At 38.0% G+C, this 26,927-nt stretch overlaps 3 protein-coding genes across 6 annotated transcripts; 2 read left to right on the top strand and 1 right to left on the bottom strand.

The window, feature by feature from the left end:
• Position 1: 1 nt before the first annotated feature.
• LOC139942535 (large neutral amino acids transporter small subunit 1-like) lies at positions 2 to 23,315 on the bottom strand. Of its 4 annotated transcripts, none has more exons than XM_071939362.1 (11): positions 21,781 to 22,045; positions 17,180 to 17,687; positions 16,539 to 16,664; positions 15,264 to 15,372; positions 14,809 to 14,853; positions 14,232 to 14,355; positions 13,546 to 13,649; positions 12,676 to 12,772; positions 7,567 to 7,716; positions 6,505 to 6,682; positions 2 to 5,168 (listed from the first exon to the last, which is right to left on the bottom strand). In XM_071939362.1, exons 2-11 carry the CDS (start codon positions 17,538 to 17,540, stop codon positions 5,110 to 5,112), a joined length of 1,353 nt encoding a protein of 450 aa, XP_071795463.1. In that variant the 5' UTR covers positions 17,541 to 17,687; positions 21,781 to 22,045; the 3' UTR covers positions 2 to 5,109. The 4 variants fall into 4 exon arrangements, 3 of the variants coding, with proteins under 3 accessions (XP_071795463.1, XP_071795462.1, XP_071795461.1); XR_011786690.1 differs by lacking the exon at positions 21,781 to 22,045 and adding an exon at positions 23,196 to 23,315 and having other exon boundaries at positions 5,031 to 5,168; positions 6,505 to 6,653; XM_071939361.1 differs by lacking the exon at positions 21,781 to 22,045 and adding an exon at positions 23,196 to 23,315 and having other exon boundaries at positions 5,031 to 5,168.
• LOC139942540 (techylectin-5B-like) lies at positions 8,917 to 10,536 on the top strand. Its single transcript, XM_071939370.1, has one exon. The coding sequence runs from the start codon at positions 9,331 to 9,333 to the stop codon at positions 10,447 to 10,449; it is 1,119 nt and encodes a 372-aa protein (XP_071795471.1). The 5' UTR covers positions 8,917 to 9,330; the 3' UTR covers positions 10,450 to 10,536.
• LOC139942544 (uncharacterized) lies at positions 22,374 to 26,874 on the top strand. The gene is made up of 3 exons (XM_071939375.1): positions 22,374 to 22,579; positions 24,251 to 24,369; positions 25,259 to 26,874. Exons 1-3 carry the CDS (start codon positions 22,573 to 22,575, stop codon positions 25,445 to 25,447), a joined length of 315 nt encoding a protein of 104 aa, XP_071795476.1. The 5' UTR covers positions 22,374 to 22,572; the 3' UTR covers positions 25,448 to 26,874.
• Positions 26,875 to 26,927: the final 53 nt, after the last annotated feature.

Here is a 26,927-nt window from a genome sequence, read left to right as displayed (position 1 = left end):
GTAAACAAGGTAAATTTACCTGGTTAGTCTGCTGCCACCTAGCGATCAAAAGTCTCCCATTGGTAACTCCTAGACATGTAACCTGTCTTGATCCGCAAGGATAAATACATTTGAGACAGGTACTTGATTTTCATAACCAGTGATTTTATTGGAAACCATGATTTCATTGGCTAAACGTGCAGTGACGTAAGCTTTCTATGTCTGTGTTGATTGGTCCGAGGTGTCGTTTGCGGTTGCACTTGCGGTCGTTTGCTCACAATGTAGGTGAAAGATTACCATAATAATACTAACACAGCAATTGTAAGACGCACTTTTTCCGTATAAAATTCAAAGGCGCCGGTCCTGGTCATTAACATAAATCTCAGATGTGTTCAAAGCCAATTTGTAAAAGATGTGGTTTAACATAAATCTCAGATGTGTTCAAAGCCAATTTGTAAAAGATGTGGTTTAAGGGAGTTTTGAGAGTTTGACCTTGATTTGAGGTCACTCACTCTGACGTCATTCACGACACTTGAAGTGTGACGTCAGATGTTCAGGCTAAAGGCTGTGCATCCGGGGGTAAACTTGGACCCAGGTACCCGATTTGAAGTCCGGAATTGTTAACTAAACGTGGTCGGCCAGTACCACATTATACCAGTAACAGTAACACATTATACAATATTGTGATATGCACCGACTCCATGATTAGACTGTGAAAATGAACGATTTATGTAGTTTCTAAAAACCATACGAGAAACTAATATTTATGACTTTACAAACAGTTACCCATTTGAAAAAGATTACTATCCTCACATACATTAGCATTTTGATTATGCGAGTTTTCTACATAGCTATAAGATTGCCGGATTTGAATTATGTTTAAAAATAATGCCCGAACGTTCAAAGCTCATGCGTTAACATAATCACTTCTGCAGCGAGACAAGTGACTTGAAATAATTAGTATTTATGTTTACACGTTGTTCAAATATTAGAAATATTAATTTAATATCGTATTTATCTGTTCTGTAAATATTGTTGTAAAAAAGAAGACATTTTTGAAATGTTAATATTACTATTATTATTATAATTTATTCATCTTGCACACCAACACAAACATACAGCCAATACTCTTATGATGTGGAGCGACAACCAAAGCAGATCAGATTGACACCCTCATCTGGTTATAAAACCATGCAGTATAACAGATTTGGGGTTGACCAAACAAACACTCGTGTAAACTTTAGAGACTTTGAAACAGAAGTTTGACGAATAGTGCAATATTTCAATATTTTAAGTACATGAAATGATCTGTATAGTTGGCTTTAGTCAACTATTTTAAGTAGATAAAATGATCTGTTTAATTGGCTTTAGTCAACTATGGTGTTGTAGATAGTGTTAGATAACCTTCAGTCGCAGCTCAAATTTTATAAATTCAAGTTTCATCTCTGCCAGAAAGGAATCCAATTTATTGACAATATTTTGTCGTGCACTAACAATTATGAGCTACATACCCTACGTAAGTACTGCTACTTTATTTAAGAAAATAAACAAACAATTCCAATTACCATTACAATTATTTCAGAAAATTAACACCTAAATTGACATACAAGTATAACAAATTAAAACTTCAGTTTACTTAAGAATATTAAGTTCCCAATAGAAGTATTTCAAATTAATTTCAGAAAATTTAAGAATACATAACCCTGCTACCTTAGGTGTAACAGATTAGAGACTTTGAAACAAAAGTTTGACGAATAGTGCAATATTTCAATATTTTAAGTACATGAAATGATCTGTATAGTTGGCTTTAGTCAACTATTTTAAGTAGATAAAATGATCTGTATAATTGGTTTTAGTCAACTATGGCGTTGTAGATAGTTTTATAGAACCTTCAGTCGCAGCTCAAATTTTATAAACTCAAGCTTCATCTCTGCCAGAAAGGAATCCAATTAATTGACAATATTTTGTCGTGCACTAACAATTATGAGCTACATACCCTACGTAAGTACTGCTACTTTATTTAAGAAAATAACCAACAACCATTACAATTATTTCAGAAAATTAACACCTCAATTGACATACAAGTATAAAAAATTAAAACTTCAGTTTACATAAGAATATTAAGTACCCAATAGAAGTATTTCAAATTAATTTCAGAAAATTTAAGAATACATAACCCTGTAACCTTAGGTGTAACAGATTTATAAAATAAAATAACATTTATATATTTGTTTGACTATAGAAAAACTTTCCTTTAAGGCAATATTAAAGGAACGTTACAGAAACAAAATCACGAAGAATTACAGATTGACATCAACTTACACGATCTAATGATGATGGTAGAATACATCCCTTAAAATATTTCTGCCTGAAATGTCATAAAATATTTGATTGTACTTTGGCTTGTAACCAGATTCTGGCATCAGAGATGTTAAACTTTAATATAGAAAATTATTTTAGGTTTTTACCCATACACCGATGTGTGTAAGCACAGATTCTGGTAAGCACAATTTTGTTTTGCTTAGCTTATTTTTGTGCTTAGGCAGCTCTATGAAATTTGGCCCTGTTCTTTTGAAATGGGTCCCCCGAATTCTGAAATCTACTCCACAGCAGTAAATAAGTAGCAAGACAAGGTCACGAGAACAATCTACACTGCACCCCGTGTATATATGTACATGAATACATTCCCCTGAAGACGAGCAGAGTATACTGTTCAAAACATCAAGACCAAACCGGCTCTTTTCAGAGCCAGCACTCCTTCAAAAGAGATTTTACTCATGGTTGTACCCGCAAGTTTACTATTCATATTTGTATTTATAGTTACTCTTACATGAATACAATTGTTTAGCCTCACTCTTAATGTACTGACCATTATGCTGAGTTTATACCTTGCGAGGTATTCTTAAAAATGGCAAGAGTGTAGTAGCAAAATATAATTTGAAGTACTAAACTTTTTCAATTAAAACATATTCAGCAGTTAAACATAATTATTTCATATGAACTGCAAGGTAGAACAATGTTGACAGTACTGTATAGCACAAATCACCATAAGAACATGCATGTATAAACGAGTAACAACAATAGTAATGTGAAATAGCATTTGTTTTACCAGACAGTTTTTAACAAGTCTGAATTTCGATACAGTCTTAAATGTCTAATTTCTCTTATAACTGCATAATTTGTCCAATACCATATTAAATTTACCAATAAATACACCAATATAATTTAAGTATTTTATGCAGAAATACAATGAATTAGTCTAGTAAAACCTCAATTGTGTGCTTTGGAATATTGTCCAATGGAGTAAAAAAAAAAAAAGCTAAAGTCGTCCAATAACAGTTAAGAACATTATAAAAACATAAATATCAATATAGTTTTATAACAAAGAGTTGAAATATAAAAACAAACCAACAACCAAACAGAGACCCCAATAAACAAAACACCTCTTTACTATGCACTAGTATTGTATGTATTTGAAGTACAAAACCTAAACACTGTGTTACAGTACTTGCTTTCTACAGAAACTACAACAAAAATGTTTAAACAAAACTAATTTATTGTAAAAAAAGTTGATTTGGCTAGATTAAAAAACATAACCGTAATGCACTACTACTATGTATGTTATACACCTTCTTACCACTACATGTATGTGTACAAAAAAATGGCTAGATTGTAAACCATTAGTGATACACTAATACTGTATACTGTATATAATTTACACCATCTAACAATTACGGTGTTACATTAAAGACAATGGACTCTACTGGTAATTGTCAAAGACCAGTCTTTTCACTTGCTGTATCTCAAAATATGCATAAAATAACAAACCTGTGAAAATTTGAGCTCAATCGGTCATCGAAGTTGCGAGATAATAATGACAGAAAAAACACTCTTGTCACACGAGGTTGTGAGCTTTCTGATGCTTGATTTCGAGACCTCAAGTTCTAAACTTGAGGTCTCGAAATCAAATTCGTGGAAATTTACTCCTTTCTCGAAAATTACCTTACTTCAAGAGGGAGCTGTTTCTCACAATGTTTTATACTATCAACCTCTCCCCATTACTCGTAATCAAGAAAGGTTTTATGATGATAATTATTTTGAGTAAATTCCAATAGTGTCCACTGCCTTTAACTATTCACCTTCTACAACCTCTGATAAGAAAATATTGACCATGAACATTTTCACGGTTTGTTTTGGCAATGCTGTAGAAAAAAAAACTCTCCTTGAGAAAAAAATACCAAGTTCTTATTACTTTTGTTTCCAAATATTATTAGAAGCAATATAAAGAGATATCCAGGCAAGCAACTTGTCATTGCAAACAGACATGGAGTAGTCTGTCCTCATGGTTAGTGGGTGAGGGAGGAGTAACGCTCCTCTACTGACAAAGAACGAGCATTCACCACCAAAAATACCAAATCTGTTTGATGATGTCTCAAATTATAGACTATCAACTTAAGTACCATTTAATAGGATAGCAGTAGTATGCATGTGATATGTTATTACAGTATACTGCAGTAGAATATACTATAATTATAGCAAGACTATCAGTGATCAGCACAAGGCAGGCTTATACGCTGCTGTACACAAATTAATACCAATAGCATAAGCTCAAACTATACCCAATGTATTTCTTAACAAGATAGTAGCAGGCTGGCGGTACATGTACATAATTGTGTGGTATCCTGTTTGCTAAAAGGTGTGCTTCTTAAAGCAGCTGCACCTGTTCGCTCAAAACTAAATTTATTTGGGGTTTAATAGGGATTTAATAGGGAGATTGCATAGATAGGAATAGAAAGTTCATTTAAGTAGAGCGCCAACATGTTAATCTGGATGTCATTGGTTCAAATCCCGCTCAAGTCATTTTGTCTTTATTCAACTCAAAATCATTTATATTTAACTCAGTCAGTTTCCCTTGTGGTTTATTAGTTGAAAACTAAATTGCTTAACTTTGTATAACATGTATAACTAGTGATATTATACATGTCCCATAATTTTTCTCTAAAAATTATAATGTTGCTTGTTATGTATTTGATGTGCTGCGCCTCCGATTAGGGTCTTGTGCACTAGATTGATGGCGCATTATAATCGCTCAAATTCTCTTAATCTCTTTAATGAAGACTCACCCGCATCTTAAGATGTCTCCTCACGACCGACAAAAAGAAGTTTCTGAAAAAATACTGTGATGTTATCTGTAACGAAAAGAAAAAAACAGAGACATCAAGAGAGTTTCAGAAAGAGTGAGCACTGATTGGGCTTTAATTTTAAAATTGTACTTGTTAATAAACAAAAGATGTGGGCCTTCTCCAAGTGTTTTGTATGATTTCCTTTTCTTCAATCTTTCATGTTAAAAAAAACAGAAAGTGTTTCTTTGTTCTTGGCTTGTCATGGCCAAGCTGATTTAAAGACTGGTGTTTCTTATCAGCAGAGTGTGGGTTCGAGTCCCAGTCATGGCACTTGTGTCCGTGAGCAAGACACTTAATTATGATGCTTTGTCCTTCGGATGTGACGTACAAACTCTGGTCCTGTGTGTTGTATAATGCATACAGAGAGAACCCAGTGCACTTATCGAAAAGAGAAGGGATTCGCCCCAGCAACACCTTATAAACCATTACATGGTGCTCAGTAAAAAGGAGTAGGTCTCATGATTCAAATGTAGTCCAACATACATGTACCTTGCAGGAAAACACTGCATATTAAAGCGTATTGAGCTTCACTATCTAAGAAGTCACTCTTATTATAAATTTGATCCAAAATAATTTAAAAAGATCACATTGAAGCTGTACAAACCATAATGGTTTGTTCATCAGGTTTCTGATTGGCACCCCAACCAAAGATAATGAAAAACCAGGGAGACCGCTAACACAGGGCTAGATTAGCTCAGTTGTTAGAGTGCTGGCACGCTAATCTGGAGGTCTTTGGTTCAAATTCAGCTCTAGTCAATTTATCTTTGTCCAACCCACGACAATTCTAAAACTACTACAGATTTCGGATTGGCGTCCGAACAAATATATTGACATAATAGGGAGACCGCTAACACAGGGCTAGATTAGCTCAGTTGGTAGAGTGGTGACACACTAATCCGGAGGTCATTGGTTCAAACTCAGTTGTAGTCAATTTATCTTTGTCCAACCCAAGACAGCTCTAAATCTGCAACAGATTTCTGATTGGCAACCAAACAAATATATTGACAGAACAGGGAGATCGTTAACACAGGGCTAGATAGGTCAGTTGGGAGTCGACATCCTAATCCGGAGGCATTGCTTCAAACTCGTCTCTAGTTCAATTATGTATCTTTGTCCAACTCCAAACAATTCTAAACTATAATCAGAGTAAAGCTGGCCTAGCCATAATGGTTTGTTCATCAGGTTTCTGATTGGCACCCAAAACAAAGATATTGACACACATGTAACAGGGAACCCACTATCACAAGGCTACATAGGTCAAATGGTAGAGGTCATTAGTTCAAACTCGGCTCTAGTCAATTTATCTTTGCCCAACTCCAAAATAATTGTAAACAATACTCACAGTGAAGCTGGCCAAGCCATACTGGTTTGCTTGTCCAGTAGATGCAGACTGCGTAAACAGGTAGTGCCGTGAGGGTCATCCCTAGCCCTATGAGGGCATCAAAGGGTGCGCCACTTACCCCAAATGTCAAAAGGCAGGCACAAGTTACGCTGAAGAAAATTGGAAGAACAATATTCACCTGTAACAAATCATACAGCAGTTTGTGAAAACGTCTTCTGCTGTTTCGCTAGGGGCTTTCCATTAGCCTAGCTCTACCAGGACTGGGGGAGCCACTATGAGCCCACTTGCATTTTTGACTGTACGTTTTGAAAGTTTCTGCACCCTAAAAATGGGCAAAAACTACTACAAATACCATTCTTTTTATGTTATTGGTTCTATTTTGCATCATAATGCAGAGCTGATGGTGGTCATATGTGTCATGCAATCGACCAATCAGAGATTTTTTTAAAAGGATTTGGGTACTTTTAGTAACTGAGACGAAAATCATTTCTCCGAAACTACTGCACCTCAGCAAGTAATATTTAGCAAGGGGAAATTCTCATAAAATCACCTCAAATATCACCTTTTCACCCAGTGATACACGTATCTCTTATTTCGTGTTCATCGTTTCCCTTTCCTTAATTTCTTTATTTAATTTTGTTTTTGAATCATGTGCTTCATCAAACGCTGTGATCTATATGAAACAGCGGTATACAAATACCTTTTTGTATTGTATTGTATTGTATAAAGATTTGTTACATGGATATTGACCATAGAGTTATATACAAGAACTAGAGCGCACACTGGCCTATTTACGCGCCCCGGTATGCGAGCAGGCGGCCATTTTCTAAGTTGACAAAACAGCTATCTCACAGCGTGTGTTTGTGCGGCCATTTTGTGAGTTGAACAAACAGCATCGCGTGAGCGTTCAATAAAAAAAACCTCAAACGTGTACATTTAGTTCATATTCAACGCACGTGCAGAATGACGCGCTTGTCATCTTGCGGTCCCGTGGCGTTTGTGCACGAAGCATCACTCGTGCGCCCTCTAGTTCTTATATATAACTCTATGATATTGACTGACCTTGAATGGCCTGGGTAATTCAGGTCTCTTCCATCGCAAATACAAAAGTCCAATTATAGAGGTAAGAACAGATCCCCAAGTAACGAACGAGAAACAATTGATGAGCTTTCTTATGTCGTTGGAAGCCATGAAGATCAGTGCAAATGCTAACTGAAATAAAGGAAAAGAAAACAAATATTATTACAATAGTATGAAAGCTAGTGCCAAGTTTGCGAGAGGACTACCAGCGACCAAAGTTAGACTAATGGTTTTTAAGTTAGGCGGAACTTTGCCTAGTCTATGATAGTTGCACTATCCTAATAATAGTAATAATAATAATAACCGTATTTATAACGCGCCTTTTGCCAAAGGATACAAAGCGCCAGGTATTACTACTGCAAGGAGTGGGGCGAATTTTGAGATATAAGACCTAATCCTTAAGCACCATTTAATGGTTTACAAGGTGCTGTGGCGCAATATGCTGCCAATCCAGCCAGGAACACCAGGCGATCCCCTTCTCTATCCCCTATCCTAGCCCATACAGTTTGCCAGAGGGGTATCTGTGTGTCTTTTGGACACCCTGTTTTGAAGGCAGTGGCCACTATTGGTAATTACTCAAAATATAGCATAAATAGCATAAAACCTAACTTTGTAGCGAGTAATGGGGAGAGGTTGATGTAGTATAAAATATTGTGAGGAAACGGCTCCCTCTGAAGTGACGTAGTTTTTGAGAAAGAAGTAATTTTCCACGAATTTGATTTTGGGATTTCAGAATCCAAAGGATAGCCCAGAGGTGGAACACATTCTATAGACCCATTGCATATGACGACACTCTCAAAAAGGAGGCAGATCATTGGACAATAGCTGTTCTCTGTGCGTGAAAACGTGTGCGTGACCTCAGCATACCTGTAGTGTTTCCCGTTATGCAAGGGAGAGCTATTGATTTCTTACACAATACCGATCGCGCCTCCAAACAATGCGTTTATTTTTGGGCGCAACCAAAGATTATACGCTATACGATCTTTGGTGTCAACTCACTTTGGGCAAGTTTGTACAGTATATGATTTTGACACCCAAATGACACCCAAGATAGGCATATGTGAGTACCCTCCCACATGACGTAAATTGGCCATCTTTACGGGCAAACTTGAACACACAGCCACACATTTTGAACACACTGACGTGCAGCGTGCGCAAATTTCACCGAACTCCTTGCCTGATTGGTTAGTAAACACCGTTGATGCGTTAATAAACTGAGCGGTCGGTGCGTCTGCAAGCCACAATGCAAATTGCCCCTAAAGACGGGGTCCATTGCACCTATTGCAAGGAGTCTATTGGTCAAGCCATGAAGTCCACTGTTTGGAAAATAAATTACATGGAGATAACAGTCGTTAGTTGTCAATGAAAAGGCTGTTTATTATAACCTTTTTTTTTAAATGGAGCTTTTCCCAAAATGAGCAAAGCACAGGCCATCAAGTATTAATGAAGAAAGTGGTACTCAAGGACAAGGTCACACGTTTCAGTTGCTAAGTGCTTGTCACTGAATAGTTAATGCGTGGTGCTGGGAAAAAAATTGGGGCTAATTGCCTGCACCCATTAAAGGTTAAACGTTGCTTAAGTAAAGCTAAAAAAATAATATAAAATTACTACACTAATTTATTGATTTAATTGCTACTATGGTAAGCCTTCAGCTGCCTTAAGTAACAGTGTTAACGTACTTTGCCAGGCTGCCTTACAAACAACTAAACTCCCCTGATCTTCGTCACTTCAGTAAAGAAACAACGGATGAAAGGACGTCAAGATACTGCAGGCAGAGACTATATAAGGCGGGTTGAAATCCAACTCTTGTCTTTTCATTCATCAATGCACCCCACTTCATCAATTCAAATGGATCATATTCTACTTAAACCTCAAACTAAACCCATCATGATAATTATCACCACAGCTCTATTTATGACTTTCATGGCACAATCCTGCCAGAGTGAGACTCCACGGCAGTTCACTGGGGATTTCTACTTGACTGAGAACGGAGCCTTACTGAATCATGTTTTACGGTGGAAGACTGTATCTTCTCCTGTGATCTGTGGGCGAGACTGCTCTATGGATCCACAGTGTGCATCATTCAACTATCACATCATAAGAGGTATTTGTGGGTTGAATAATGCCAGCAAAGCTCAACGTCCTGATGACTTTGTTGCAATTCAAGGAAGTGCCTACTATGATGTCAACTTGGACACTTTGTCATTTTCACTGCCCGGCACTAGTAGTTGTCTTGAATTGTATCAAGCTGGTTACCGCATCAATGGTTTATACACCATCTTTCCAACAAGTCTGACTGATGGGTTACAGGTTTACTGTGATATGGAGACAGATGGAGGAGGCTGGATCGTGTTCCAGAGGAGACAAGATGGCTCAGTAGACTTTGACCGTACCTGGGCTGATTACCAATCTGGGTTTGGTGATCTACAGAATGAGTTCTGGTTGGGGAATGATATCCTGCGTGACCTTACCGAATCAGGTCGATGGCGACTCAGAGTGGATATGGAAGATTGGGAGTCCAACACAGCTTGGGCTTCTTACAATGAGTTTAACGTTACCGGAGAGAAGTACAATGTCCATTTTGGTGCATATGATGCTCAGGGTACAGCTGGTGACGACCCGTTGGAGAGACTTAATGGATATCCATTCACAACAAAGGATAATGACAACGATGATAGGACATATAACTGTGCAGAGCGGTATCGTGGAGGCTGGTGGTTTAATGGATGCTTTTGGGCTCATCTAAACGGTTATTACTTCCCGCAAGGAGAGGTGCTAGCTAATACAGGAATAATATGGTCTACCTGGAAGACACAATTTTACTCCCTGAAGAAATGCAGCATGAAAATACGGCAAGTCACTTAAAGGGAAGGTACACGTTTGGTAATTACTCAAAACAAATATTAACTTAAAAACTGACTTGGTAACGAGCATGGGAGAGCTGTTAATAATATAAAATATTATGGGAAACGACTTCCTCTAAAGTAATGTCAGTTTTGAGAAAGAGGTAATTTCTCACTAAAATAATAAAAGACTTCTAGCTAGAAGTCTTTTATTCTTATCTGAAAGCACACAAATTTGTCCAACAAGGGTGTTTTTTCTTTCATCATTTTATCGCAACTTTGATGACCAATTGAGCCCAAATTTTCACAGGCTTGTTATTGTATGCATGACGATATACACCAAGTGAGGACACTGGTCTTTGACAATTACAAAACGTGTAGGCCTACCCTCCCTTTAAATAAATAAAGGCACAGGGGAAAAAGGGATTTATAATGCTGCACATGTCTCTTAAAGGCAGTGGACACTATTGGTAATTACTAAAAATAATTATTAGCATAAAACCTTTCTCGGTGACGAGTAATGTGGAGATATTGATGGTGTAAAACATTGTGAGAAAAGGCTCCCTCTGAAGTGCCATAGTTTTTGAGAAAGAAGTAATTTTCCACAAATTTGATTTTGAGACCTCAGATTTAGAACTTGAGGGCTTGAAATCAACCATCTAAACGCACACAACTTCGTGTGATGAGGGTGTTTTTTTCTTTCATTATTATCTCGCAAGTTCGATGACAGATTGAGCTCAAAATTTTACAGGTTTGTTATTTTATGCACATGTTGAGACACACGAACTGTGAAGGCTAGTCTTTGACAAATACCAGTAGTGTCCACTGCCTTTAATAAGGAATGGAAAATGATAGATTGCTTGTTCTGTTTTAATCTACAGAGCAAAGAGAGTTTTATGCTAGAAGTTATGGATAGTTTGCTTTTAATCTTTTCATTTGAAAATGTGTTTTTATTTATAACTTAGATGATGGCAAAAACAAAATTATGTATACAAAAATAAAGTTTAAAAATGTAGTTTTTAAATTCACTGTGAAGTATGAAGCATAGGCTGCACTTATCTTTTAATAAGGAATGGGAAACTAAAAAATTGCTTGTTCTGTTTCAATCGCCAGAGCAAAGAGAGTTTTACGCAAGAAGTTATGAGTTTGTTTTTAAGCTTTTCATTTTAATATACGTGTATATATATTTGTAACTTTAGATGATGTCAAGAAAATTAAGTAAGTTATAAAAAAAATTCCTTAAATTTCTGCGTAAAAGAAAATAGGTACTCAAATAATACTTGATTACGTTTTTTTATTAATTGTGTGAAGAACTTGAGAGAAGATTCTATAAAAAGTGGAAAAAGTGAAGATAAGGGAAAAGATTGTGCCCAGAATTTGCTGACATAGCTCTTCATGCCTCTTCACACAATTTGTCAAATGGCTTGTATAATTTCGCAGCGTCTGCTGAGTGCCAGAGTTTGCTTTTTCCACAAAGCTCTTGTAAAAGACACACTACTCAATAGGTTTTTTTAGATTGCAGATACTTTTAAGTGAGAGAAGCTTATTCTTTCGATTGGTTAGATCTGCTGAACTTCTAATACATTTGCAAAGCTAGTTGAAATAAAATGTTGTGTATCTGTTTGTAGTTCAAGCATAATTATTAAATTGACGTGAAGGCACTGGTCACTATTGGTATTTATTCAAAATAATAAATAGCATAAAACCTTTACTTGGTGACGAGTAATGAGGAGAGGTTGATGGTATACAACATTGTGAGAAACGGCTCCCTCTGAATTGACATAGTTTTCGAGAAAGAAGAAATTTTTCATGAAGTTGATTTTGAGTCTCAAATTCAAATCTCAAAGCACACAACTTCGTGTGACAAGGTTTTTTTTTCTTTTATTCATCTCGCAAATTCGACGACCTATTGAGCTCAAATTTTCGCAGGTTTGTTATTTTATGCATGTTGAGATACACCAAGTGAGAAGACTGGTCTTTTACAATTACCAAGGTGTCCAGTGTCTTTAAATTTGGACACTCTATATTTATAATTGACTTAGCTAAGCAATGCATATTTGTTGCACAGCCTGTATACACCCCAGGTTGCTGAGATAGTTGAAGAAATGAAAAAAAATTGCTCAGTGACCAGGGATAATGTTGGAAGTGCTTGGAGACGCCCTTCCGGTGGGTGCAGAAAGTGTGATATAAAACAATTATTATTATTAAATTGCAATTTATTTTCAATTATTTGCAGTTGTATACTCACGACAAAAAGAAGTGCAGGCGTGGGTGTTTTCCTCTGTACTTGAATTAAGCCTAAAATGTTTGGAAACTGTCCCTTACGAGCCCCCACCATACATGTCCTGAAACAAAAAGTATGCAAAAAACAAACTCATGATTCGTCAGGATTTTCTCCTATAAGTTAATATTTGAGGTGAACAAAGATTGTTATACCTCGGTAACAAATTGTGAATTTTGATTGGTCGAGAACCAATCACGTGCCTTGCAACGAATACGCATGTACCACGGCTACATAGCGCGGCAGGTAACATGAGTGACGTTTACCGGTGTATATCAACTTGATCGTTCCCACCGTTGGTCGATTTCAAGCGCTCAGTACGAAACGGCCGTGGGTTCGAGGGAACAGTGAAGAAAGTTTTTAAACTATACATACTCCGTCGTTATATTGTTTGAAGATGACCACACAGCTTTGAGATGAGGAATAATCATGTTGTCAAGGTATAACAAAACAATTGCTGCACGCTGTGATTTGGGGTCCATGGGTTTTGTACACCCTCCGGTGAAAAATGGCACCCGAGGCGAATCAAGCGCTGCTGGCCACACTCCGTATAGAAGCATTTACATAAGGACTGGTTTGTGGTTGCTACAACCCTTGCCTCTGCGGGGGAATTGGTGAAAAAAGAAGCTTTTTTAATTTTACTGCACGGTGATCGGAGCTGGCCGCAATCTTTAGAAAATAGGACAATGATCATGGTCCATTGTTATGCATTATACTCTATGCGGCGCACAGAGCCTAGGCTTGTCGGTCCGCAGCACGCCGATACAAACTTTTTTTGAGGCTGTCCCTTACAGGCTTTATGAAATTTGGCCCAAGTGACTTAGGTCAACATTGTACCTTGATCCTTTCAGAAATCCGCCGTTGATGGCGCCGATCATTGAAATCGATACAGCTACTGGCATTATCCAAGATGCATTTCCCAATGCTTTCTGGCTAAAGGTCTGCGAGAAAACAACATTCAGAAAATAGAATGTTAATGAGTGCAATATTAAACGAGGCCAAGTTAATGGGACATTCCATCTTTCAAAACTTAGTTCACAAATATCATCCTTATAGAAATTTACATTTCATATATCAAAGTCCCTTCTTGTTTGCCACTTTCACCCCACCCATTTCAAAACCGTATGGAGCTCGTTCTTTTCCAAGTAGCTGCGGCTGAACTTTGGATTGGCAAACAGATCCTGATTTTATAAGGAAGAAATCACGGTTCAAAAGGCAATTCATAAGTCGCCTTACATTTTACCAGTAATTGTTAATCTGTTAATACTCATGTCTCTTGGTGTTTTCTTTATTCCTATAAAGCACATAGGGCCTTGGCTGTGAAATGCTCCAATAAAATGCGGTTTGTTAGTACCATTATCAATCAATCAATCAATCAATCAATCAATCAATCAATCAGAGGGAATTTATATAGCGTCAAAATCAACCAAAGTTGTTCAAAGGCGACAGTTACTATCATGTAGCGAAGGCATTTACTTATTTACATCACAGCTTGTCATTTCAGTATTACGAGGGGTACTTACAAAAGCTACAGCATTTGATGCCAAGATCTCTTGAGGCTCCAGAACAGCCAAGTAGGCAATGTTGACAAGAAGGTTAATAACAGTCACCGTTGGCAACGAAACGATGATGATGATGGGCAGGTCTCTAAATGAGGGTTAAGAAAAGGGAAATACACTTATCAATTTCAGTAACAAAACACAAAGAAAAGTTGTTTGATGGTCGAACAAATGCCCAGGAAGGCCAGTCCCTTATCTGACCGAGGTGGTCCAAAAAACAAAAGGCCTTTTGGATAAAAATACTTCTATAGTATTTTACTGATGTTTTCTCAAAAAGTACTATTATTGTAGCTTTCTTTATAATTAAGCCTCATGTATTTCCCTACGTTACAATTTTTTTCTAAAGTAAGATTTCTTCTTTTTAATGTTTCTAGTTTTTTTGTGAGAGGAATGGACGAAACAAAGAAATAAACTACTTGAAGCAAAGTCCACTGAAGGCTAGAGAATAACTCTCAAGGATGCAGTGTTTAATATTATGAAATTAAACTATATTTAATATTTTCTTGTTTTATTATGTGAATTTCAAAACATGGATCTGTACCTTGTTGGGTCTTGAAGTTCTTCAATTAGAAAATTCAGTATGCTCCTACGAGATTGAAAAAAAAAACCAGAGGAAATAAATCGTATGGGTTATAATTTATAATGTGATGTATGTAAACTACAGCAAGTAGGTAATGGGATTGATTGTAATGTCCGTGCTCGAAAACTAACACTGGACAGCAGGCGTGAGACCAGTGATTGTGTCATCGAGACAGTTAAACAAAAACTGGACAAGCTCGGTGGTCTTGTGTTTTTCAATTCAATAGTAATAGGTCTGCTGCCTTATTGTGTTATATCTTGGAGAAAAAATGTTGACTTTATAAATATGAAAACATCTTTTAATTCTCTGAAATCTTCAAAGCAGGCTTCATATACAATACAAATGACTTCTCAATCCAAAATTCATGACTTTGGATAGAGGGCTTTCCACCAGAAACCTGGAAAGTTGGCACTTACCATCCGCCATATGCAAACCACGCCCCATAGAAGGCAATAGCAACTGACCCTGGTGATGTTTGAAGGCCTTCCAGGTCTTGAAATCCAGTCATAAAGCTAGAGGTATTACCTGCCGGTTGAAAAAGAAATACTTAATTTTTAAACAGGAAAAAGACAACTTCATTTTATATTAAATACAGATGAAAATAACATATTTAATCTTATCAGCTGCTTACAGTTACTTAGGAGTCGAACTGCCTCTAGCCACCTGGGCCTAATTTCATAGCGCTGCTTAACGGTAAGCAAATTAGTGTGCTTACTGTAGCAGAAAAACTTGCTTAAGCCTTAGCGTATTTCACAGGTTAGCAGAAAAATTGGGCGGCAATATTGCGTGTTTACCGTGGATTTGCATTGTGACGTCATTTATTTTCGTGCAGTTAGCACCGGAAGGTTAGCATGCCTTTTCGTGTGCTTACGGTTAGTAGCGCTATGAAATAGAAATTGCACAGTAAGCAAAAAATCGGCCGCTAAGCAGCGCTATGAAATTGGGCCCAGGCTAGCTTGGTGGTCTAATGGTAAGACATCTGCTCTACAAAGGCAAAGGTTGTGGGTTTGAATCCGTACCCGGTGTATGGGTAAAAAGAAAATGTTTTTCTTTATCCTAGATGCACTGGTCACTGGGCCATTAATTCATTCCTTAAACTGTCTCAGCTCCCTGGGGAGTGAACGGCTTTTGCTTTCAAGTATGTATCATACTCAGCTTAACCAAACAAACTCTGCCCCTACAGGTACCTATTTACCCCTGGGTGGAGAGAAGCAATGTTGAGTGTCTTGCTCAGGGAAACAAGTGTAACAACCGGGACTCGAACCCACACTCTGCTGAACAGAAACACCTTAATATAAAATTAAAATATATACAATTAAAGGAACACGATGCCTTGGGTCTACAAAAAGCGTTTAACCGTTTGTTATGAAATGCATGCTGTTAGAAAGATGTTTTAAAAGTAGAATACAATGATCCACACAAATTTGCCTCGAAATTGCACAGTTTTCCTTTAACTTTGCCAACTAAAACGGTCGGCCATTTATGGGAGTCAAAAATTTAACTCCAATAAATGGCCGACCGTGTTAGTCGACAAGGTAACAGAAAAACCACGCAATTTCGAGGCGTGTTTGTGTGGATCATTGTATTCTACTTTTACATCATCTTTCTACCCATGCATTTTATATCGGTTACAAACGCTTTTCAAAGACCAACTCGACCGATCCAAGGCAACGTGTTCCTTTCTTACTCACCCTGTCCTATTTTGACAGCTCCAGTAATTATGATCACCAGTAATGCTAGAACCACAATGATTGTACAGACTCCTTGGGCCATAGTCACCCACTTTACACTGTAGATGTTTAAAAACGCAACCAGAGCTAGATGGAAGAATCAAAATAGATACGCTTTCTTAAAGGCATGCGACACTATTGATAAATAGTCCAAATAATTGTTGCCACAAAAAACTTACTTGGTAAACAAGCAATGGAGAGCTGCTGGTCTAAACATTGTGATAAGGATTCAGAGCATACTGATCGAACTGTTGAGTTGAAAACAACGGTTCCTTTCAGAACCACCCTAACTCATTGAGAGATAATCATTACATGGTGTTACCGAAAACTTTTTCCCATAATATAATGTTACCGATGTTGTCCATAGATTGTTTGCTTGAAAGGTGTGTCTTCTGAGGCCTGTATTTTTTGTATTTTAAAGGACTAGGGCAACCAAGACCTAACTTTTTGGGAGGGAACCTTGTGAGGGAAAGTGTTTGGAGCATTTCAAGGGCACAAAGGCAATGACCAGGGAGCACAAAGGCAACTGCCTTCATTGCCTCCATGAAGTATCAGGCCTGAGATTGTTTGTTTTGAATGTGTATCGTCTGACAAAAACTCACTCAGGATAACTGCCGATAGTAGATACAAGGATTCTGATGGCGGCTTACAGCCGAAGTTCCCCAAGAAGAAGGGGTACAACAAATAGTTTGAGAATGCGGAGGCCATTATGGCGAGCATCGTCGGTGCTCCGACCATAGTTGTCACCCAAATATACATGAAGGCTGGAAGAGGACCGAATGATGTATGAATGTAGGCGTAGTCTCCGCCGGATTCAACGATCATCGTGCCGAGTTCGACGTAACAGAGAGCTCCAATGATTGAGATGAGACCAGCTGCTGTCCAGACGAGAAGGGAGGTCCCAATGGAACCACTGCTGGCCAGGACATACGATGGCGTGATGAATATTCCGCTACCCACCATGGTTCCAATTACGATCCCAATGCCAACTAGCGGACCGATTTTCTTCTTGAGTCTGATTTCAGGAGTGACTTGTGTTTCCGGGATTTCCCCCTTCTTGTCATGTGACTTGTCATGTTGTTCTAAATGGCTGGCCTTTGGTTTGCCGGTCTGAAAAAGAGGAGTATAAAAGCGCTTGAGTTCACTGTAAAATTAATCATATTTTAAAAGTGTGTATAAAACATAGAGTTATATATAAGAACTAGAGGGCGCACGAGTGATGCTTCGTGCACAAACGCCACGGGACCACAAGATGACACGCGTCATTCTGCACGCGCGTTGAATATGAAATACACGTTTGAGGTTTTTTTAATTGAACGCTCACGCGATGCTGTGTGTTCAACTTACAAAATGGCCGCACAAACACAAGCTGTGAGATAGCTGTTTTGTCAACTTAGAAAATGGCCACCTGCACGCATACCGGGGCGCGTATATAGGCCAGTGCGCACTCTAGTTCTTATATATATAACTCTATGGTATAAAATCACAACAATCCTGCTGCCAGGCCTTGAATTGAAATATACACAGCTCCACCAGCAAAACTCTGCAAGTGCAAGGGTCAAAACAAATTAAAGTTAGTCCTTGTTTTAAGTGCTCCTTACTAGAGGCAAACTGCTGCTGTGCCCCTAACAAGTAAAAAGTCTATTAATTTTGTTTTTTACCCATACACCGATGTGTGTTAGCACTGTGAACTCAGTACATTTCCCGAGTCCTGTGAAAAAAATATCACAGGCATTAGTTTACCTGGGTGTGATTCGAACCCACGACCCTTGCAATTCTAGAGCAGTGTCTTTAGACTACCGAGGTTGCCCGGTAGCTAGAGGCAGTTCGAATCCTATGTTTTGGCAGCGGGTACCGCAACGATATAAGAATTTATATATATATATAGAAATTTAACATCATCTTATAAGTAAAAAGTCAACAGACGTAGGCCCTACCTAACAAGGCTTCCTACATGTAATGACTCTAAGTTAAGAGTCTAACTCTAATTCTAATGAAAATATAAAACTATATCGATAACAAATTAATTACATCAGATGATGACAACGATAGGTCTAGTAGTACAAACAATCAACTGATTGATGCTGCCACTGTCATGTCTGTGACACTGTGACACTCCGTCACTGACACTGACATTGACAAGGACAAAGTGACAGGTGGTTTTTGTTTTCTCACGTAACTGGTTCTGTACATTTCCAACGTAGACTCACATCGTGTTTACCATCATAACAAACTTGGTTTAAGACGTAGAAAATCTACATTGCTTTTGTAAACACCACACCTTTATTGGCTTTGATAGAGGTGACTTCATATAGTTGTCATATCTGTTGTAATGAGGTTTCCGTCTCCCTGAAATTGCCGAGCAGCCTCCACTTACCGCTGCGCAAGTCGCCATTATTTTTTTGTAAACAATGTCTCAAAACTATTTCCAACATTAGAACCCAACTAGTACAGGGCGTTCCACTTATGTCAAAATGCTGCCACCAGGCGTTTCTTTTCGGCAAATGTTAGGCCGTGTCCGAAACGACGACTTCGGCTACAGCTACGTCTAGATCAGCGCGTCTACCAGTGTTGAAGAATAGGCAGACGCGCGCGATCTAGCCGTAGCTGTAGCCGAAGTCGCCGTTTCGGACACGGCCTTATACGCCCAATTTCGGCAACAGTTGAGAGCCAGTAATGACAGCAACATCCTTACATGACAAATTGCATAGATAAAATCACATTAAATGTATGTGTCCCTTATTCCTAAAGTCAAAGGATCATTGTTTAAATGAGTAGAACGGCGTATTACGTATGGCTGTCCCTTGGGTTGGGATACAATATTGTGATTTTGTTTTAATCTCGAGGTCCCCTTTGCATTATTTTTTAGACCATTACATTATTTTGAGGGGGTCAAGCACTAAAGAAAAACTATGCACGCTGTTCACCCCCACCATCCTGTATGCATCAAATAACCATCTGCGATAAAAAAAAAATGGACTTACACTTCTTAATAAAAATTTATTTATTTATGTTTTATTAATGAATATCGCCTCATTAAGTGATGTGATCTTTTTTGTTACGCAATTATGTCTTCAAAAAGTGCTCATGGCACCTCGTACTGCATGGTTATTAGAACGACGTTCATGTGCTGTACCCTGTGTATTCTCTCTGGGAGTGCTGTCATGCTTGGATAGGAATTAGTCGCGTTTGCTGACTAACTTGTTAGATTATTTCGGCATAACTGTTTCACTTTTAGAACCTGGATGGACCTGGACAATGGTGTTGTTACTTGTGAAACATGTGGAGTTGCCGCGCATTGTCAAAACGACCAGAACATCTACATTGCTCTTGTAAACACACCTTGAAACTGATGGTGATGCTGCTGATGGGCGCACGTGCGTCCGCCCCGATTTTAGTAGGCCGACATTATTGTGAGTTGGGCTACATGAAGTTATCTCGTTTTGTTGATGTTCATCACGAATGTTCAGCTTGCATGGAAGGTTGGAGAGAACCTACATAGTGGACTACTACTCTGCGGTGTACAACTTCAGACCCAGGCAGAGCACACTCAGTGTTTTCCACATCTTGTTGAGGTAAGGTTAGGGGTGAAGGTTAGGGACCCATAACACACGAATAATTCAGCGCCGACTAAAATCGCTACAATTTCTTGTCTCGCGTTACTCCAGTCTTATTTAATCAAGAACCGCAGTCCACATCGGCGGGGATACATTATTTTAAGACAGTAAAGGGGAACCATTATGTGCCAACTACGTTTACAATTATTGATTGTCAAAACATTTTTTAAACCCCAATCAGTATCGGGAAGAGGGGGTGTGGCACACTTTAGTCTACCACACATCTTTTTACTCGCACCTTAATTCCAATTTGCACCACATGTGTTTTGGTATTATTGTTCCCACGACCATGCAAGCACAAAGGCGTCAAACCTATAGACGATGTGACCTGTGACATCACATGTTTACAACTTCGAAAAGAGACACAGCGCCCGGACTTCCTGCAGGCATGCTTTGTACATAGCTCAATGGAAGAAAACATAAAATCTTATATTTTATGGAGATTGCACTGTCTAATTCAACTTTTGACATGATGAAAGGGGCAAGCTTGACCAGCTTTTACTTCACAACTCTTGGTTTTATGTGGAATATATGACAAAATGTCAACTTTCCCATAGGACCAGTGTAGTATCTTGCCTGCCAGAATACTCAAAGAATGTATACAAGGTCACACTTTTGATTGTGCCACCTATATATTTTTTTTTTGGTATAGGCCTTTACAATCTATAGTCAATAATGGATTGGCCAACCATCTTGACATTTGTTGTTATTATTCTTTCGTTCAGTCTGGGCCTAGGTCTACATTAACCAATTTGGACCAATTTAATTACTCAAAATTAAACTTGCTTTTATTAAAAAATCTTTAAAAAGGGTCACAAATTAACGCTCCATGGACATTTCTGATTTCCCCAAACAATTCAAATGGTATACATCAGGGGCCAGTTGTTACCATGGCAACTTTTAGTTAGTCGTTGGGTTCAACAAGCACAAAACAATCTCTTAGCAATTTATTAAAGGCAGTGGACACTATTGGTAATTGTCGAAGACTAGCATTCACAGTTGGTGTATCTCAACAAATGCATAAAACAACAAACCTGTGAAAATTTGAGCTCAATCGTTTATCGAACTTGCGAGATGAGATAATGAAAGAAAAAATACTCTTGTCACACGAAGTTGTGTGCGTTTAGATAGTTGATTTCGAGACCTCAAATTCTAAACTTGAGGTCTCTAAATCAAATTCGTTGAAAATTACTTCTTTCTCGAAAACTATGGCACTTCAGAGGGAGCCATTTCTCACAATGTTTTATACCATCAACCTCTCCCTATTACTCGTCACCAAGAAAGGTTTTACGCTAATAATTAGTTTGACTAATTACCAAAATGTGTGTCCACTACCTTTAACAACTGTTTGTCCGTGCCTTTTCAACAAAATTTTTAACAAAAATGCGGAGATGTCTACCGTGATAGTACCTACGGTTGGGACGTTAAACCGTTGGTCCCGTGCGTGGTGTAATGCACGGAAGATCCCCGTAACACTTATCACCAAGATAATGGGTTTGCCCCGGTGTTCCTATAGCAGTGGCTACTGAATGTGCCGTAGCACTTTGTAAACAAGGTGCTATTGGGTCTCAGAATTCATAACTTACCTATCTTTCTGAATCTGAAGAACAAAAAGGTAAACCATTTTGCGCCTTGTAAACCTTTCCGTAGATACGTGTGCTATAAACACTTCGATATAAAATTATTGAATGCATTACAGGACGTAAGCCAACGATTATAAAAACAATAGAGGTCACCAGCTTTCCCTCCAATAGAACGGCACCGAGTTTTTCTTCAATTACCGACTGAACTTGAGGCACAGTGACCCCACAAGGTCCCGCCCGTACCAATACAGCAAGACTATAACGAAACTGTGCACCAAGCATACCACTTTGAACTTCGGCACGGATATTATTTCCATCACAGTGTATACAAAATACCACCAACACAAAAGGTGGTGTAATGATCAACAGAGTCGGTCGTGAAGTAGTCGTTTCTCAAGGCCTTCGTGACTCGGAAAGCCGCGACCCCAAGCGACTGCAATGGGGGACCATGCACGCAAAAGGCATTCCCCACTCGATCGCCACAGACTCGCGCGTGTGGTCTATCGTTACAGTCGCTCGCCACTGTTTGTACGTCACGAAGGCCTTGACAAAAGGCTAGTCGCGAAGGCACAAGTTCGCTGTGCAAAGGTTCGGTGATAAGGCGATGTTTCAAAGTACTGTTTATTTAATTACTCCACCTTACTCCATATACAACCAAGCACTGCCACCGGACTTGTGAAGTTAGTTTTTAAATTATTGCCGATTATCCTCCTGTTTTTCGGTGCAAACAACTGCGGAGTGTTTTGTTTTGGGACGACTGACTGCTGGTGTATTTAACGAAACTGTGAAGCAACGATGACAGGTGAGAATGCAAACGTTTTTAATGGAACGATGTATGCTTTTTTAGAGGGCATGTTATTATTCAAGGACAATAATAATTATTGTCACAAGTAGCTTAAACATTATTATGTGTGTGTTCTTTCGAAACAACCCTAACCCTAACTTTTAAAATACGACGAATTTGCATGATTCGAATTTCTAGTTCTACATTGAATCAAAAGTTGGGACCGAACATCCTAGAACTTTACAAAAGCATCACTTTAGATTGTAGGCCTAAATTTCATGTCAGCACTTTAATCCATCAACAATTAGCTAAAATTAAGGGGGACAAAGTACTCACTTGTTTCCAACCCCTCCCTAAAAAATTTTTACACCTTGCTTTTTAAAATAATTTAAAAGAAACATATGTAATACAATAGGCCTAATTTTAACATAAACAATGTAAAACTAGATCAACGCGTTTTTGCAGTAGGCCTACATAATAAGTTATAGTCTGTCCTCCAAATTCAAAAGTTACAAAACAACGTTCGAACACCATAAAAAGCGTCTTGGTTAACTTAGAATGCAAACGGAACTAAGTGCAAATCTATACAAGAAATAGTGCAAAGCCAGTAGTACCCAACTCGTAAAAAAATTACCTTATTTTCACCGCTGACATCAACGTATGCAATGTTATCGGCCATTCCTTATCAGACAACAAAAACCGTCTTGGTGAATGCTGCTTCAGGTTCAATTTAAAAATCTAAGGAAGTATAAGTTGTTGTTTTTTTTCGATGTGGATTCTCTATTGACTTCACGTACATGTCTACGCCACATCAATCCATCAGTGCAGTTGTTCTGCCTATATGTATTTGACCTCGTAGCATGCTGAAACAAAAGGTCAAGTTCATAGGTCATTCTGTGGTTGCTATATATACAGTGCTGCTGTATGCTATCTGTGAGAACTTTATTGAAGGGGTCGTTGGTCACAGGGCCTGCTGGTTTTTTTGTTTAAAGGAATATTTGTATATTTTTGGTTTATTTTATTTTATTTGGATAAAAGATTAACCAAAAGGTTGACACAGTTCAAATTTACAAAGTTTTTACAAAGTTGTAATTAAAGTTATGTTTTATAACTTCAAATTCACAAGAAAATGAAGATAAAACCACACAGAAACCCCCCAGATTGTGGTGTAGGGCTTTCCAAACCAATGATTTATGATGTAAGCAGGCTTGGTACACCGCACGCTTTCACGCTTTGCGCTCATAGTTTTTTTTTTTTTTTTTTTTTTTAAACACCCTATCACATCCCTGTGTTGACAACAACGCCAAAGCTTTTGCCATTTTACCTTCATTATTGTAGAGCCATTATACATTTTGCAATGAATGACAGCTTATAAATATAAATATAAATATACGTAAACTTCAATAATTGTTGGTAACACGCTTTTCATGAGAATGTGCACGTCCAGTCGAGGTTGTGGCATACTTTACTTAAAAGAGGAAATGGCGTCATGCCCCAACATCCCAATTTTCACACGATGTAGCTAAGCACAACAAAATTATGCTTACCAGAATAAAGTTATCAGCTACCAGCACATGTACAATTTGTGACGGGTATCTTGCTCATGAATTAATTATGTCAACTGCTTAAAGCAGCTCCTTTAAATAAGGCCATGTTTATTATGTGTTTCTTTGTCTGTTGTGTTTGCAGTAAAGGGCAGCGTAGTTGTGGAGGAGAAAATCCGGCAAAATGACTATCTCGGCTTTGCGTGCCTTTCTTTCTTCTTCTGTCCTCTCTTTGGAATCTTATCCATTTGGAAATCCAGAAAGGTAAGTTCAGAAAAATAAAGACAGTCTGGCTCTGTCCTTAAAATAAAGGCACTGGACACTATTTGTAATTGTCGAAGACAAGTATTCTCACTTAGTGAAATGTAAACTCAATTGTCGTCAAAGCTGCGAGATAATAATGGGGGAAAAACACCCATTACACAAAGTTGTGTGCTTTCCCATGCTTGATTTCGGGACCTAAAGTAATTATTCAGAGGTCTTGAAATCAAATTCGTGGAAAATTACTTCTTTCTCGAAAACTACGTTACTTCAGAGGGGAGTCGTTTCTCACAATGTTTTATACCATCAACAGCTCTTCGTTGCTTGTTACCAAAGGAAGTTTTAAATTTATGCTGAAAATTATTTTTTTGTAAAATACTGTTAGTGTCCACTGCCTTTAAAGGCACTGGATGGACACTATTGGTATTTTGCTCAAAATAATTGTTAGCATTAAACTTTTCTTGGTAACGAACAATGGGGAGCTGTTAATAGTTTTAAACATCGTGAGAAACGCTCTGAAGCCTCATAGTTTATGAGAGAAAGGTAATTTTCTCACTTATGCAACATAAAACACAAAAAGTAATGCAACAAGGGCGTTTTTTCTTTCATTTTTTACTTTTGCAAATTAATTCGATGGCCAATTTTCACTTGGTTGTTTTTTATGCTTTTGTTGGGATACCCCAAGTAAGAAAGTTTGTCTATGACAATTACCAAACGTGCCCAGTATCTTTTAAAAAGAGGTGCAATTTAAACCTCAAGTAAATCTATTGTCAATAATTATCATTACTAGTCTTGCATTTCCACCCAGTGGCAAAATGTTGTATCTTTACATTACAACGATATTAACTAAGCAAATGAAATTGAAAATTTTATTTTTTCATTTTTCACACAGTGCAAGGCTCGACTTCGTAAAGGAGACGATATCAAGGCAGAGCTCTCGGCTCTAAACGCCCTCAAGTGGGGGATGACGGCAGTTGCACTAGGTGCTTCCATCTACTTCATGGCGATCGTCTTTGGTATCTACTACTTAGTAGCGTTTTACTTTGGGGATGCAGAGTATCCCTTCATTGACTTTCAGTGACCGGACTGGCTGTAGGGGGTGCGGTGATGATGATTGGTACAACGTGGCTGGATGTGTAGAATGGTGGACTAGCCATTGAAAAGCACTGGTAATTGTCAAAAACAGTCTTCTCACTTGGTGTATCTCAACATTATGCATACATTTAAAAAAAAAATGTGAAAATTTAACTCAATTGGTCGTCGAAGTTGCGGGAGAATAATGGAAGAACAAAATCCTTTGTCAGAAAAGTTGTGCGCCTTAGATGCTTGAATTCATTTCACAATTAATTAGTGAGAAATTAATTCTTTCTCAAAAAAGACTACACTACAAAGGGAACCGTTTCTCACAATGTTTTTTACTATCAACAGCTCTCCATTGTTCGTTTCTTAGTAAATTTTGTAGGCTAACAATTATTTATGGCAATATCACCATTAGTGTCCAGTGCCTTTAAAGGCACTTGTGATAACGCACAGTGTGAGATATTATAGCGCCCTCTGTTGATTAGTGGTGTCCATGCCACGTGTTGTTCTGGAGGGCATCCATTTGTTGTGAATTTTAAATGAAAGGTTAACATGAAATCAGTCTGTCACTGTCATCAGTAGTTGAAGTTGTAACAGCACTGGACACTTGGTAAAATTGTCACACACCAGTATTCTCACTTGGGTCAGAATTGACCCGGATTTGGGTCCCAGGGGGCCAGACCAATTTCTGAGTCAGTTTGACCCGGTTCCGTCTCAATGTGTCCCGGAATCCAAGTAAAAATCCCCGTTTTTAACCAAATTTTTGGTCACAATGACACGGATTCCGGGTCACATTGACACGGATTCCGAGTCAAACGGACCCAGAAATGGGTCTTGCCCCTGGGACTCAAATCCGGTACAATCTGACTCGGGAGTTTTTAGAGTGTATCCCAACAATCATATGCCTCTTATCAAACAGGTGAAAGTTTGGCCTCAATTGACCATCGAAGTTGCAGTTAGAGATTAAATTAATGAACACAAAACACAATTGCTCATTGTGTGTGCTTTCAGATGCCACAACAAGGCTTCAAGTATGAAGTCTTGTAATTGATTCAAATATTTTAGTGACACAATTATTTTCGTGACATTGTTTTACTATTTTTCTTTAAAAACTACAGCACCCCAACAGATAATGTTAAGGGAAGCTTTCTACTATCGTTATCTTCAAACGGTGTATATTTGTAAATGTTTTGGTCTGTGTCTTACAAAAGTACCCAATAAAGTGGAGGGGGAATACCAGTTTAGTCATAACTTCTATTTAATTGTCTATAAAGTATGCCCTAATGTAATTTGGTTGTACTTTACAATGTTGTGATCAATATTATTGTTATTCTGATTAAACGCATATTTCTTTTTGTTACTTTCAGAATTTTTAAATGTCATTATAAACATATTAAAAAATGTATATTCACGGTAGAAAACGTCAAACTTTGTAATCGCTTTTGTAATAAATACATAAAAAATGACCATACGTTTAAAAA

This window comes from Asterias amurensis, chromosome 10 (genome assembly GCF_032118995.1).
Source record: "Asterias amurensis chromosome 10, ASM3211899v1".
NCBI classification, from domain to species: domain Eukaryota; kingdom Metazoa; phylum Echinodermata; class Asteroidea; order Forcipulatida; family Asteriidae; genus Asterias; species Asterias amurensis.
This window is presented reverse-complemented; position numbering and strand designations above follow the sequence as displayed.

Coding starts and splice junctions, on each gene's coding strand:
- LOC139942540 (XM_071939370.1), top strand. CDS start 9,331: ATGAAAGGACGTCAAGATACTGCAGGCAGAGACTATATAAGGCGGGTT.
- LOC139942535 (XM_071939360.1), bottom strand. CDS start 18,972: ATGGCGACTTGCGCAGCGGTAAGTGGAGGCTGCTCGGCAATTTCAGGG. Junction 14,854..15,263: donor TGGTTTGCATATGGCGGATG/GTAAGTGCCAAC, acceptor TCAATCTCGTAG/GAGCATACTGAATTTTCTAA. Junction 12,773..13,545: donor GGATTTCTGAAAGGATCAAG/GTACAATGTTGA, acceptor TTTTTGTTTCAG/GACATGTATGGTGGGGGCTC.
- LOC139942544 (XM_071939375.1), top strand. Junction 24,370..25,258: donor CCATTTGGAAATCCAGAAAG/GTAAGTTCAGAA, acceptor TTTTTCACACAG/TGCAAGGCTCGACTTCGTAA.